This window comes from Pseudoliparis swirei, chromosome 9 (assembly GCF_029220125.1).
Source record: "Pseudoliparis swirei isolate HS2019 ecotype Mariana Trench chromosome 9, NWPU_hadal_v1, whole genome shotgun sequence".
NCBI lineage: Eukaryota > Metazoa > Chordata > Actinopteri > Perciformes > Liparidae > Pseudoliparis > Pseudoliparis swirei.
The window spans coordinates 18,759,845-18,775,258 of record NC_079396.1 but is presented as its reverse complement, the minus strand read 5'-3'; the positions used below and the strand labels follow the sequence as shown (position 1 = coordinate 18,775,258).

The 15,414-nt window shown below is 42.9% G+C and overlaps 2 protein-coding genes across 2 annotated transcripts in view; both read right to left on the bottom strand.

Annotated features, from left to right (window-relative positions):
- Positions 1 to 15,414, bottom strand: part of plekhg5b (pleckstrin homology domain containing, family G (with RhoGef domain) member 5b) — a 62,011-nt gene that overhangs the window by 44,580 nt on the left and 2,017 nt on the right. The window contains exon 2 of the mRNA XM_056423327.1: positions 1,733 to 1,809. Coding sequence (XP_056279302.1) covers positions 1,733 to 1,809 — 77 coding nt within the window. The remainder of the gene's footprint in view (positions 1 to 1,732; positions 1,810 to 15,414) is intronic.
- Positions 1,788 to 15,414, bottom strand: part of klhl21 (kelch-like family member 21) — a 52,622-nt gene continuing 38,995 nt past the window's right edge. Inside the window, exon 6 of the mRNA XM_056423346.1 lies at positions 1,788 to 1,809. The gene's annotated coding sequence lies outside the window, so the exon portion shown is untranslated. The remainder of the gene's footprint in view (positions 1,810 to 15,414) is intronic.

The window sequence follows — 15,414 nt, the reverse complement described above, 5'->3', positions numbered from 1 at the left end:
GTCTCAATGCAATAACTTCTGGCTCCGCCCAGCGCGAATCAACAGCTCCGTGGGTCCAAAGGGAGTTATGGGGACAATGTAAGGATCCGCACATCTTAATCCTATTCATTTTGTTATCCTGGTAAAGTGACACTAAAACGCCTTTTGAGGTGACCTTATGGCTTTGCTTTTCAAAACGCTGGCCATGTAATTGCACAAGTCTTGCAAATAACTGGGATGAATGTAATTGCCCTCTGACGTCTCTTTCGCTCGGACCACATCATTTATCGATGCCTCCAAAAAGCAATACAAATCCTTGTTGTAAAAAACTAAAATCGTTTAGTCGGTTTTAGGAACGACGTCGACCGGGTTAGGGTCGGAATGGATCATGGTTTGGGTTAAAATAACTACGTGGTTAAGATTAGCTGATGTTTGTCATCGTGGTTACAATAATAACCGCTTGGCTCGGGAGCCATTATGGTCACGGTTAAAAGAAACCAACGTTGCCTGTCGGTAAGAAACAGGAAACGAGCGGAAGTCGGACGTTTTGTTAACCCCTTCAACCACACTGACCTCCTCTCTCTGCAGACCTTGTGGCGCTATAGAAACAAAAAGCACATTTTTTTACCATTACCTAAACAATTAAATCAAGCAATCACCACAACTGTGTATGTATGGATATGAGGAGGGAGCCTAGAGAACAGTGTGGCTGCTTTAACATCTCTAAAACAAATAGATAGTAGTCCAAATAGATAATAGTCCAAATAGAAAGTAGAAAGCACAGGAGAGATGCTAATAGAACATACATCGGTGTTGTCCGTCAAGATATTGTTGTCATACAAAACATTTAAAAAGTGCTCGGAACGCTTTTTCCTCGAAACGATGGGACGAAGCGCTACCCAGCACCGTGTGGCCAATTTTCGGCCAAATAAAAGCCCCATATGGGCACAGGCCCTACTGTAGAATATGTGTGGGCTAAACACTCTAATCTCCAATTCAGCATATTATAACAAAATACGGCTTCAAGATTATCAATGCACATTATGCTAAATGTAGGCCAACATGGAGGCTTTCTTTGCCTGTTTTCAGAGACATTTGTTTGACAGGTGAAGAAAGATTTGATACAAAATAGACTCTACAAGATGCCTTGATACCCATCATGTATTTTCAAAATGAATAGGGGAAAAGAATAGTTATGAGATTTGGAAGTGAAATATTCAGGTTTCAGTATCGTCTTTGACCATATAATAATAATAATTCATTATATTTGTAAAGCGCTTTTCAATGACCCAAAGACGCTGACAGAAAATGCAAAGCAAAAGAACAGATAAGAATGGGCAACATATAGAGACAAAATAGAACAGAACAACAAAACACAGTAGTCAGGGAAAAATAGAAGCAAAGCGGAGGGTTTGGGGAAAGGAGGTGGTTAAGGGTAGGGGAGGTCATACGCTCGGGAGAAGAGGTAGGTTTTAAGGCGGGATTTGAAGGTGGTAAGTGAAGGTGAGTCTCTGACAGGCTGGGGCAGGGAGTTCCAGAGACGAGGTGCAACTCGAGAGAAGGCTCGATCACCAAAGTGTTTGAGTTTGGACGGAGGAATTTATGTGTTTTGAAAACGGGCATGGTTCCCCATTATGTGCACTACATATTTAAAATGTAGACATGAAGACACGAAAGATAAGGCGACTGACTTTACTGAAATCAGAGTCCTTCTCATAGTTGACCTGGCAGGTTTAAGGGTTTACGGTCTTACCTTGGAGGCCCTCCGGCGCTCAGGACACTCAGGGTGCTGGCACACCACCCAGTCTTCCTCCTGGACGGGCTTGTCATCTGAAACAGAACACAAAGTCAATGAAAAACATCTCTCTTTATCACTAGAAACACCAAAAGCAGCCACCCAGCCAGCTACACGTCCAATAACACACCTGCCTTGGTAAAGCTGTAAAAACATAATGTAGACACGAAGACTGAAGTCAGTGCCTGTGTTTATAGAAGGACGGAGTAAGAGAGTGACTAGGAGACACAAAAAACACTCTAATGCAGGAATAGAGAGCAAAAGGCCATGAATGAAAAAGGAGAAGCCTGGTTAAAGAGATTTCTTGAAGGAAAAGTAAACAAAGGGAAACAAAAAGATGGCGGGGCGTGTTGTTGGGAGGAGATCAGAGAGAAACGAATAACGACCAGCGAGACAGGAAGACAACGAAGCGAAGAGAGGAAGCCCCAGTCTGTCCTTTGGAGGAAAGTGAACTCATCGTGGGGAAGCTTGCTGTCCTCCACCATAACAAATCACCATTGTCAAATAAACCTCTAAAATTCTACTGCACTCGTTGGCCAAAACTGCATTAAAAAAGGTATGATAAAAGGCAGTGTTTACTTCCACATCTTCCCCATGTACACACGCGATAAAGATATCATAACAGAGCCCCGATTGTTATCGTACTGCCGAATGAGAAAAACGGGGAATACACGCGGAGGAAGGCGAAAGTAAGAGCCGGGAAGGGGATCCGAAAGAGCTGGAGGGAGACGGGAGAGGTGCTTAAAGAGTCACCAGGTTCTGGACACGACAGGCCTTTGTAGCTAAACCTTTCCAGCAAGCTCAGATAACGTGTTCATTGTAATGTCAGCGCTCCCTATTTGGCCGAGCCACACATGATATATCATGACTGAACCATTAGTAATAGAGATGGGCTGCTGCAAGAAAATGAAGTCACTCGGGGGCGAAACTTTAAGGCCAATAATTTCAACATGAAACGAAATGGCGAAACGGCGAAGGGCCCTCTGCGGGCCCGAGCTGGCGTACGGGAGAAAGAAAAAAAAGGTGACCTCGAGTCATCCACGTGGCTACATCTACACGCACAGGTCAGGGGTGCTTGTGGGGGAGAGGGGGAAAACACTGTAATTGGTGCATACCACAGAGCCCATGGGTTCCCCACTGGGATGGGAAGGGTCAACCTGCCTGCAGGGAATTTGCTCAATGGGAGTAAAACCAAGAGTCCTAGCAGCTGTGCTTGCTGGTTGTCAGGGAGGATTCATCCTCTGTGGACCATGAATGTCTGTACCCAATTGCATACGGTCAAGCAACGCTGTCAGCAGAGCTGGAAGAAAAGTCAGAAGCGGTTCATCAACTTAATCTTAAATCAATGTCCAATTCCATGTACTACTTTAAACACATTCACCAATCAGTGATACCAATATGACCAGGACAATTAAAAATGTAGATAGAACATGTATTGTATACTCTGTTCTGAAGAGAAATAAACAATTCTTGGTTCCGGGAATAAAATATATAAAAGAGGTTTTGTGTTAATCCATTCAGTTGAATAAGTGAAAACATTTGACCTGCAAGTAAAGTCAGGATAGTTCACCCTCTGTGGACCATGAATGTCGGGCTGGGCATATTTTGATAAGGATATATATATATAATAATATTGCACAATTCCAAGTAATTCAAGAGATAAATATGAGTACATCCACATGGTAATTATGTATCCTGCTGTGTGCTGTTTAATACTGGACAACTTAAGTGTTTTCTCCTTTACTCAAGAATTGTAGAGCAAAGTAATACAGAAAAGTGAGAAATTAGAGTTAGTACGCACTTATTATTATTATTTAGACAACATAATTGTGTATCACTAAATGTTGATGTATGACTATTGTTTGTTTGTATTTTGTTTGTTTGTATTTTTTATTCAGTCAATCAAATCAAATACAATACAATATTATCCTATATAAAAAAAAAAAAATACAAAAGAGAGAGACTGAAAAGGTATAGGTAGAAGAAAAAAAATGCTTATAAATTCCTATCCTAAATCACGATATGATTCCATTGAATGACAATAGAACACCATATTGAATAATTGCCCAGCCCTCCATTACAGTTCCACATTTTCTTTAAACTAAATTTCTTGTTTAAACTTCCACCAGCTTCTGGTAAAAAGAGAAAAGAAAGTCTCTCCCCTGCGTCTGTGCCGTACTGGGAGCAGGACGAGAGGTACCGACTGTGGCCAGCGGGCCTCAAGATAACGGCCCCCTCGGGGTTTACAAGCCTCTCGTTTTCATGGAGTGTTTCCTAAAGAGGCAGAACCGTCTTTTCCACAGCGAGACTTCAGGCGGCTTCCATCCATCAGCTGGACAGAAGCAAACACATGCTTACGTTGCTCTGTATCTGCGGTACGAGTAAATAAGCAGCTTTTTGCTGACAAGTTTGCGATGTAAACTTTAGCTGATGTCAATGTTGTACCGGCAGCCTTTGCTTCAAAGTGGCCACAAAATAGATCACGCTTAATATTTGATGTCAATGTTTTGGAGATTAATAGTTTAAATCTGCTTTTTTTTACAAATTTGGAACCGGATCGAAAAGAACCAGCAGTCAGGATTCAACCCCGACTGCCACAAAACAAAATTGTTTTGAAATGTCAAAACTCAAAATGCTGTGTATACGCTCAACAATGTCTATACACGCGGCTTGTGTTCCAGTATTTGTTGAATCCATTGTCAGCGAGATGTGTGGGAGCATGTTGCATTGGGCACTCGATGGAGAGATTGTGGAACTGTCAAATTCATCTTACTCAAAGTGACAATACCATGATGACAAATCTGATGAGTCATCTTTTTAGCTTTTCATGCCAAAGACGCAGTGGAGGCATCGCACATGAAAACTTGGGTTACGTTACTTTACACCTAACGATTCAAACTTTTTTTTAAAAAACTGACTGACATTAAATCCACGGTCCTAAACTCAAGCCTCTTCTTAGCCCCTTCAAACTCTTCGCCCTCTGTACTGCTTGATCATCACGCTGGAAATCCCTTCATCATCTGCAGAAGCTCCGTCTTCTTTCCTACTTGCTCATGACTTGCTGACTCTCCTGCCGTCTCCCTCTCTCTGATGAACTGGAATTTCTGAGCTCAGCACTGCTGATTAACACACACACACACATTAACGAGACAGTGGAGCATCCCATCATTGCAGCTCCCTGCTGGCTTGCTCGCCACAGAGATAGACACTGCCTGGGGGCAAAGACCCATTAGGCAGCCATAAATAAGCCAGGGCGGCATCAAGTTCGAAATGGTTTACACTCGAACAAACAACATGTACCAAGTATTCCAACTTGTCAATCACCACTTCCTCAGTTTGGAACCATAACGCAAGTATGAACGTGGTTTTGAAGTGGAAAATGGTCGAGATTCTTGTATTTTCTTTTATTTTACGGTGAAAATGCTCACTTGTGTGTTACAAAGGAATCAATGAACTTTGACATCAAGTAGCCTATTTATAGCCATCACATATCTATTCTAGACACTTTTGCAGGAGAGTGATTCATATGAATTTCCAGGAAAAATATAAAAGGTCAGCTGGGGAAAACGTTTATTTCAACCCCCTTATTGAGGCTAATTAGCCAACAAGCTTTATAAGATTTAAAAAAATACCAGAAACCGTTGTAACAAAACTGACTGTCGTCGACCTGTTGTCTGAAGCCGAGGAAGCATCGTTATGTTGGATTTTGGGTGTTAAATCTGTCGCAATATGATTGGCATCTGCACACACCCATTATACTATACTAAAATAAACTTCACGTGAGCAGTGATTTCAACCTGTACATTTTGATGTGGGCTAAAGATATGCACACTTTGGGTCTGAGATGGATTCCAATATTAAATCTATTTTCGCTGCATCCTGACTGTCATATTCTAGAACGCCATATTTAGTCGGTGAGATGCCGAGTCGAGCGCATGTTTCTATGAGGAATGTCAGGAACGCTTCACTGCTTTCCGTTTGATGAGATCTCATGGTGGGACAATTTCACATCATGCTTTTAGCCTCTCGACCTCAAATGCTACAAGCAACTCCTTGCCAGGAGATAATTATGAAAAGCCTCGTAAGACACACACACACACACACACACACACACAGATGGCAGGCAGAATGGCATACGGACTAGGAGAATTGGCAAATCTACAGCCATATCAACACATGCCTAGGTGGTAGACAGATATAAAGGAAACAGATATGGAATGAGTAGACAAGAAGGCAAGTTGGGATGGAGAGTCTGGTTAATAGATGGACAGCTCTATATGCCTGAGCAAGAAGGGAGGGACAAATAAGTCGCTGTAACAAAGGTCATATCTACTTTTACGTCTTTATGCTAAGCCAACTGCCTCCTGGCTGTGGCTCCATATTGAAAGGACGGATAAGGGAGAGAATGACGTCAATCTCCTCATCTTCAACTTGGAAAGGCAGCAAGGCTGAGAGACAAGGATGTAGACAGCAAGGTGACTTGCGTCAACAGTCCGTTCAGTCCATTGTGACAAGTTAAAGAACACAAACGTTTGTGTTTCTTTATGCTCATCTTTTTGGAAAAGTTCCTGAATGTGTTGCAACGAAACTTATTTATATCTCTCAAATCGCACTTGGTGTATAACGGCACGTAAAAAGGCTCCGTTGGGTGAATACAGAGCCAAACCTTTCCTACTGAAACCCTGAAGTATTCCTCCACAGGTGGATGAGTCTGGGCCCAGCAAGTGCACGATGACGCACCAGCAAGTTGCAGCTCCTGCTTAATGTTGTTTTTACCCCCATAGAGGTTAAATCAAACACATGTGCATCACACACTCCCTTCATCTTTCTCCCTCCTCCACCACATCTGAGCAAACCCGAGATATAAAACTGAAAACCACAGAACAACATTTGGAAACTGTTCCAGAGGGATGGAGGAACCGTCAACACTTTTTAAATGTATAAGATGGAGGAAAACAAATAATATCCATTTCACTCTGCGGATCTCTTTTTGGAACTATTTAATGAAAGAAATGCAGCGTTCAAGTCTTTTCAAGCAAATCTGCTTTCTATAGGACGGTAACATTAAAAGGTGGAACTTAATACCCTGTCACCATAATTAAGAGGGGTCATGAGGGGATTACTGCATATCTTGAATTTTTCTAGGGCATTATTGCCAGAGTACAGTAATTGGCCAAGCTGATTATTATATAATAGCCTGGCCTTTTTTGTCAGACTATTCTTTTTATGGGATTTTCTGGAGCTAAAGTTCTGCAGTTACTGGAACCTGTAGAAATTCCAGTGGAATTTGTGTTATTTTGAGACTGGCCAAATTAGTTGCCATCAAATAATCTCATTTTGTTCTTTTAGGTTTTTATTAGCCATCAAAAGAACATCTTGATGATTACGAACAGAGCACCATGCAAGATGCAGACTTGTAGTCGTTAGTGAGCCCTTATGGTAGTAAAACTAATATATTGCTAAAGCATTTCACCATTATCAGATTATTAAGACAGTATGCATAATGATCAGGCGAGATGATATTTGGGAATGTCGGCAGACCTGAGGCTCAAATGAGAAAATGAACGTCTTCTCATTATCCTGCTATATGTATTGCCAGTGAATGATGATACAGCGCTAACATTTGCAAACGCTGGTGGGCCTATAATTCAGTATTATCGTTTTGTCCGAACAAAATATTCCTGTAAAACGTACATACGAAAAGCAGCAAAACTTCTGATTTGTGAAGCTGGAACTAGAAGTGGTCTTCAAATCAAAAAGAAATTTCTACTGCTGGAAAAACTGATTGACTGATTTCAGCTTGAAAAAATAAAAAGTTCTACTTGTTGACACGCACACAGTATTTTTACATGCAACACTGCAGTTCCATGTTGTTCGAAGACAGAGAAAGCAGGAGTGACTCTCTAAGGCAAGAGAAGTAAGTTTTGGGACCGATTCCAAAAACCGACTGTTGTGTTTTGGAGAAACGAAAAAGTATCTTTAAGCTGAGAAGCTCCAAATGTTTTCAGAAATAATGCCTAATTACAGATTCGGTGACAAGGTAAGGATCAAAGCCTCACTGTTCCTTGTGTGGCATTCCTCTTTTCGGCCGATGCCAAACAAGTCTGCCTCAGCAGGCACCGTCTTTAAGCTGACCAGAAAGTAGCCGGATTTCCAGGAGGCGGGCTGGCAGAGAGAAGAGGATGAAGAACATTCCTCCGGCCCTGTGTTATCACTTCCCCTTCACTAATGGCATGAATCGGGCAGCAGAGCGGAAACCAAGTGCCCCTGTGCCACGTCAAAAAAAAAGCACAGAGGAGGAGACAGGGAAGCGTTTCAGCTCAGCTATGCACTTCTTCCGTGGTAAATATTTCATCTGTGGAGCCGGTCTCATCCGTTCTTTCCCTCTCGTCTCTCTCATGTGAGGCCGCCTTCATGCCAGGTCTCTGAGTGCTTTCCACGGAAGAACAGAGCAATGGAAACAAATAAAAAATATTTTCATGATGGCGCTTAAATCCAAGTGAGCCAGATCATCAGTTTGCAAACAGGTTACATACGACAATGTGAAGTAGTGTCTGATGCATGCCACACATGTCGTGGTGGAGCAGCCGGGTTCAGAGCCACACACAGGGGGGTTTCCCCGTTACGCTGAGTCATACAATTATAATCATGTTCTCCAAGGTCAAACTGAACCACGATGATAGCCTGTTGCGGGCTCCCAACCATGAAAGCAGTGATGCTTGCAGCTCTCTGTGCCAGATTGGTGCTTTTGTAATTAAATGCCGACAATCAGCATGCTCACAGGTTCACACTGAACATGCTGACATTATAAAACACACAAGGTCAGAGGATCAACACAGTTCTTACAATTTATCCTGAGGTCAACATGAATTTCTGACCACAAACGTCACGGCAATCCATTAAATAGTAATGCCATTTATTTCCCTAAAAGCCAAACATTTTTAACCACATGATGGTGCCACAGATGAAGTCAGGTGATCATCCTCTCAGGACCATGAATGTCTGTACAAAGAGGTTTGGGTGGTTTAGTAACGGATATATTTTCAGGTTAGAGCAGTGCAAATCGGCTCTCATCACAGGTTGGGTTAAAAGAAAAAAGACCTGCGCATCACTAGTCATCCAATCAGTAAAATTTCAAAAGGAGGACAAATGTCTGCAAATAATTCATATTTTAAATGTATAGTATGTTCTGCTCTGAAGGGAAACAATTTCATGATAGGTTGAAATTCAAGCACGTATGCATTCGGGTTATGTACACCGAATTCTACATCAACAAATTCTACTTGTCAATAAAGAATATGATCTTATCTTTGACCTATCTTTTATTTATAAGCCACTCCCCAGCCTCCGGTTTCATTGCGAGGAAACAAACACAAACCCACCGCTTTAGTCAGGTGACCCTCACAGTACCCCAGCTTACCACAGAGATCATGGATGACGTCCAGGGACGAGGACCAGGAGTAGCGCTCCATTCCCACTTGAGCGAGGGAGGGTGGCAGGGCCTCCAGCTCGTAAGCGCCACGCTTCTTCCAGTACAGGAACATTACGAGTTCTTCAACCAGCTATTTGGTCATTGAGATATACTCTAAAATGTTCAAACCCGCCTTTGACCCCGCCAGGAGTCATAACAATCAGAACTTCTGCAGACAATCGAAACAGCCTTCTCATCAACCATCTTTATCACATAAAACTAGCCAGATGTACTCAACTTTAAACTCTGCTAACTGCCAATATGTTCATCCCCACCTGCACAATTACCTCATCCAGCTATAAGCCACAAAACACTTTCCTTTGAACCTTCTGTCCAAGTCTGATTCAAGGCGGCTTCCATGTAAGCCCATCTCCAGAGGCCCATATTACTCATTCTAACCCCGGAATAAACTTCGAAGCTGCCATCCAGGTTTTAACAGTCAAGTTTTAAGCAGGTAACAGTTGCCTCTCTACATTAATGTCAAATGCCTTTTCCTGTTGACACTGGAGAATTGGTAATCGTCCACTAATCATCCACTGAAAGCCACCGAGCAATTGCTGCCAAGCCCAGAATGCTGCTCTTTTCTAATCCAGTTAAGAGAGCCAGACTTACAGACAGCCAACAGCTAAAAGGTGTTGCAAACGCATCTCCAGCAGCAAGTCAAATGTCCTCTGCTGTTGCCTTCCCCGAGCCTCGACCCATGGCAGACTGTACACAACTGTACACAACTTGAATGTGGGGCCAGCTGCTCATGTTAAAGCCCTGTGTAGGATCTCCTGGCAATTGGGGGGATTTCTGCCCACTCCATCAGACAAGTGATGTATTCATGCAGAGGTGAGTTGCATGCTGGGACGGGCAGTCTGGGCCAATGACTTTTGGACTGGGTGACACAAAGATCTCATTTAAACCTCCTCCTACATCCAAGAGTGGACTTTCTTTATGTTTTGCGCAAACTGTAAAAGGCGGACATTTCTCTGCATTGATTAGTGCCCGCGCCTTTTATGTCTCCTGGAAGATTTATTCCTTTTTTTATGAATGCATCAGCTCTGTGGTGCCGGAGCTCAGTTATTACTGGGGAGGTACAATGCACACACTGGCCTCTTGGAAAATGCGAAAGACCAAATGACTAAAAGGAGTCCCGGTATGACATTCTTATCTTAGACAAGGCGCCTGCTTAAAAGCCGGTGCACTGCTATTATGCATCTAAAATGGGAGAAGGAACACTGTGAGAATGTGCTGCACCGGCCGGGGAAGGGAAGGACGTTGTCACACACAACGACCCACATGTCCAATTTTGGGATAAGAAATTAGAGGGTAGGATGGGAGCCGGTTTGCTGCTCAGCTGTGGGCTTTGCAGACATATGGTAATAATCTGAAGCAGCTTTAAGCACATGGCTTCGCTTTTAATGAAGAGAGCGCCCGAGCAGCATGAGAACTGCGCTGCAAATACGAGGGCCAATTTCCACCGACTGCTTAAACAAAAGAGGTACCAGACCGCCTCGCTTTCATCATCGGCCATCAGAAGGCCTGAAAGTACCTGCTACTATTAGGGTACTGCTGTGTATTGTTTTTTTATCTGATCTCTTGGCTCATGAAAATAAATCAATTTCATGAATTTAGGAATGGACACCAACCTGCTGGCCCAGGGTGCACGTTGTGACGCGGTTTGGGCCCGGTCATCCGTTAGAGAGCCAAGTCTAAAAATCACAACCAGGATGTAAGCAGTTGAAGTGTTTCCACCATCAATATAAAGATTCCAGAGTTCTGAATACCGATCCGGTTTGAATATGTCCTCTCCTCTTAAAAAAGGGGCACCATAATAAAGTGGGGGCCCTGTGAGAGAAAGATTAATGTAAAGAATGGTCCCAATTAAAAGCAACAGAGGTGGAGATTTTTCTGACTTGATACCTCCCTCGTATGGGTCATGCTCCAAAAAAACACTGGTTCCTACATGTTCCATAATGCAACTCAATCTGATAAATATAACCTCCCTTCATCCGAAATAAACACCCTCGTGTTTTGAAACTGACACGGCCCGTCTATAATGCAGTCCTCCCGAGATGACATCATCCGGGTAATCTTTTCAAACCTTTGAACGCTGCTCCAGAACCGAAGACATTTAGGAGGAGTTCTCATCATGAAGACTAAACTAAAAATCCACATGTACAATTGCTGGAGTAACCCTTTAAATGCCTGTGTGTTACAAATCATTTGTAATCACACCAGTATGGGACACTTAAGTCCCCTAAAACTAAAGAAAAATGAAGATTTAGCATCATGCACACAGCTGCATAACTTGGATCAGATAACAGAGTTAACTTTTTCCGAATATGGCATCCAGCAGCTTCGGGCAAACATCCTCTCTCTCGCTCTCGATTCCAGATCCGAGGCATGCGTCCCTCAACAGTACAATCCTGAACACCAGCCCGTAGCCTCCTTTCTGCTGGCATTGGACAACGGTTCACCAGGGAAGATACATATTCACTGCAAAGATGATGGGAGGAGCAGCTCAGCTCTCATTAGGTTAGAGAAAGGCTCCAGGACATTAAAAGGAAAGGTTTATCGTTTTGGGAAAAACACATCTCTCATTTCTATGCGGTGTATCTAAAGCAGCAGCCGGGAGACGGTTGACTTGGATGTGAGGGTAATGTCTCGCATGGCTAGACAGCAGTATCAAACATGTCATCTAACTCTTGGCCAGAAGTGAATGAACATATTTTCCAACAATTTCAGTAATACAGCGTAGGTTTGCCAGTAAACACAACCGGAAAAATGCGGGGGGAAAAACACATTTGAGCTCTTTATTGCAAATTGTTCCTTCACTGAGGATAATGATGACAAAAGCAAAAAAACTGCCTCAAGTATCTTGACTTGTTTTTTAGTTTCAGACAGAAATAGAGCGCAGAGACAGAATGAATGTGCGTCTTAATAGAATCACACACTCACTGAAGTATTAATGGTGTGTTGAGAAATGAGTGTGTGAGCTGGTGCAGGACGACAAGACTGTAAATGAGCCTGTTAGAGTGTGTGTGCTGTGAGGAGGGAAAAGTGTGTGAGCCAGAGTGTTGACAGAGGGAGTGAAGTTGAGGGCTTGTGCGTGCCCATAAGGAGGAGGTTTGGGTTTATATTTAGTAAGTTGGCCCATGAAATGGGCCGAGGTTAACCCTTCACCGGCAAGTTTAAGACTTCTGTGTGAAAGAGAAAATGCAGAAGATTCATTTGAGTTTCATCGAAGAGAGACACTCTAAAAGCGTCCTCCAGCCAGACTGTAACCGAGATGCAGATGCAGACAACCGGCAATAAGTACAGCCTGTGCCTGATGATTTACTCATCTCCATAACTACCATCTTGCAAGACTAAAGACGAAAGTGTATTAGTGTGGATGCAGCCCAAGAGTCTCCAGCCGTGCTCGCAGCTCGGTGAGGTTGCTTTGATCTCAATGGTAATGTCAGCAGGCTGGCGCGCTCACAACACGCGGATGTTCAGCAGGTCGATCGTTCATCTGCATCTATTTTCATAATCCTGTTCATTAAAATACATTGAAGACAAGAGCCAAAACGCAAAAATGTGTGAGTTTTGCAGTGTTGGTCAAACCAAATGAAACGGTGGAACAGGTCACCTCGGGCTGACTGAGAAAGTGTGATTGCGTCGTTTTTTTCAAACCCAATGATGATTTGCATTAGTTGTGCAGGTAATTGGTGATAAAGTTCAATATTGGTCAAGTTAAACATGTCGACCGGATGATGAATCTGTAAACACACATACAAGTTTACCACAGTTGAAATAAAATCCTCCACAAGTTGTTGAGATATTTCAGTGTTGGAAAGCAACTCAATGGCGTGCGACAACCAGCACGATGTCACGCAGCTACATCCAAGATGGTTGTGTGGTGCCTGAATTACAATATAATACAATCTAAAAGAAACAGGTGCAACAGATTATATCTTATCATGTATTTTAATGATAAAACAAACCGATGCATCCACCAGCAGAAACGCGCAGCGGGGGGAGGGTGTGCAGGACCATCGATGCCGAGTGAACTCCTACGAGGCATCGTGTCATTTAACCGTCCATCCTCAAACCAGCAGGGAGTAACAACCACTCTTCAACTTGTTGATAGAAATAATCCCATAATTTGAACAATCTGGTTTAAATTGCACTGGGGGCTGCTGTTGAGAAGCCAATAACAGAGTCAACAGGAATCAAAAACACTTATTCCCCTAAAAGTACAGTTATTGTCATGTGGAGGACGTAAACAGCCATTTAGCCAGAGTGGAGGTTGCGAGTGTGGAAGGACACATTCAGAGATAAACATTCACCGCTGTGCTTCCTAAGTTAAAGAAGGTGTGTGACCTTCACATGGCCCCTCTAATTATCATCTGCACAGTATGAAGCGGAGCCGCTCGCTGTTGGTCTATTTACATCACGAAGGGTGAGTAATTAGTTTGACTTTAGGCCAAATGTAAAGTCAAACACTGACCAACGACCAAATAAACAAGCGTTGACGTGGTCAAAGGGATTCTGTACGCAAATTAAATAGTCTGTTCTCCGTCTGATGCAAAACATCAGAGAAGGACAGAAGAGGCCAAAAGCCCTCGGAGCAACAACAAAGTAGGAGGACGACATCGGAAATCTAAACACTAAAAACATGTCTACTGTTGTGAAGCAATGTTCCACAATAATGAGAATAAACAGTGATTCAAAGTGCCGCAAATGAGTGGAATAAGAGCCGATGATTTAAGGAGGACAGTCCCGGCTTCTGTTTACTGTCAGCCATTTCAAGTGTTCTGGGAGAGAGAGAGAGAGAGAGGGATGGTGGGAGGACTGGCCTCCAGCTGTGAGCACATCCGTGACAATGATTTGATCTGGGACTAGAAACTGCTCCACAGAGAAGTGATGTGTGGAAGGCCACAACACCTGATACTAAACCTGTATTGAGATAATCACCTCTTCTTAGGGAGCCCTATTGAAAGGAATAGTTTGACAATTTAGATGTTGCAGCTCGTGACTATAGACAAACGGAAATAGTGTATTCATGCACAAATACTGCACTCGTATAATCTGCAATCAAAATGATTTGCTCGAGTTGGTGAATTTAAAAAGGAATTAACTGAATTTGGGCCGGAGATCAAAATGTCCCATTTTCACGAAAGACTAAACCGTTTTGGTTTTTAACCATAGTACACGCCTCAGAGTGGTAGGTTCAATACTAATCACTTCATTGATCTACAGATCATAAATATTGTGGCAGATTTCTCAAAAGGCGATTACGTCTTTGCCCACTTGTTTTTGTCTGACCAACACTCGAAAACTCCAAAGGGTACAGTTTGACATGAAATAGTTTGACATGAAATAGGTAGTGATCTTGTTGTGTCCATGACCTTTTGTACTCTTTGCTGTGTTCATTGTGGTGCAATAAAATGACCACTGGAGAGTCATGACGGAGCCTGCCCCGCTTCTGACATCATATTCAGTGCAGGGCCTTCATGAAAAGAAATTAAGATCGTTGTGCATAAATGTTACAATGAGTTGCAACATTTCACATGAAGCTGGGGTAATTATCTCGGTCCAGTTGAAGAGAAAAGAGTAAGAAAAAATAAGAAAAGCTGAATAAAAGCTGTGACCCCAGAGCGCCCGTCAGGAAAAGGCAGAAATGCAAAGCGTGGAAAAGAGAAAGGAAATCACAACCGGGGGAAAAAAATAAACACAACAATGGAGAGACGGTCTGAAAAATGAAGTTTGAACGGCACACGCCACGAGCCAGGCGACAAACATCAACACACACACATGCCACAACATGGCACATGCACCAGAATTACACCAGTCTAGTCAGGTTCAAATGTTGGAGCAGGAAGAATAAACAATCCAACGGCTCCCTCTGAGCTCTGCAGTTGTTTTTCCGCAATTCTGCTAAAGAAAACTCACCAAAAGTTCCATTTAGTGGCTCCTCTGGAGCTTTCCATCATATCCCATGACCTTCATCAGCAGAATGGAGTTTGTCCAGTGGTAATGGAATTGTAAATGTTCACATGTCCGTTTTTCCAAGAACTTCCTGGGCAAACTGCGTCAGCTGATGAAAGTCACGTGACGCAATCTAAAATGCCAGAGCAGCTACTATATGGAGCGTTTGGATCATGTGATTGGATTAAAAACTCCAGAGCAGCTAGTG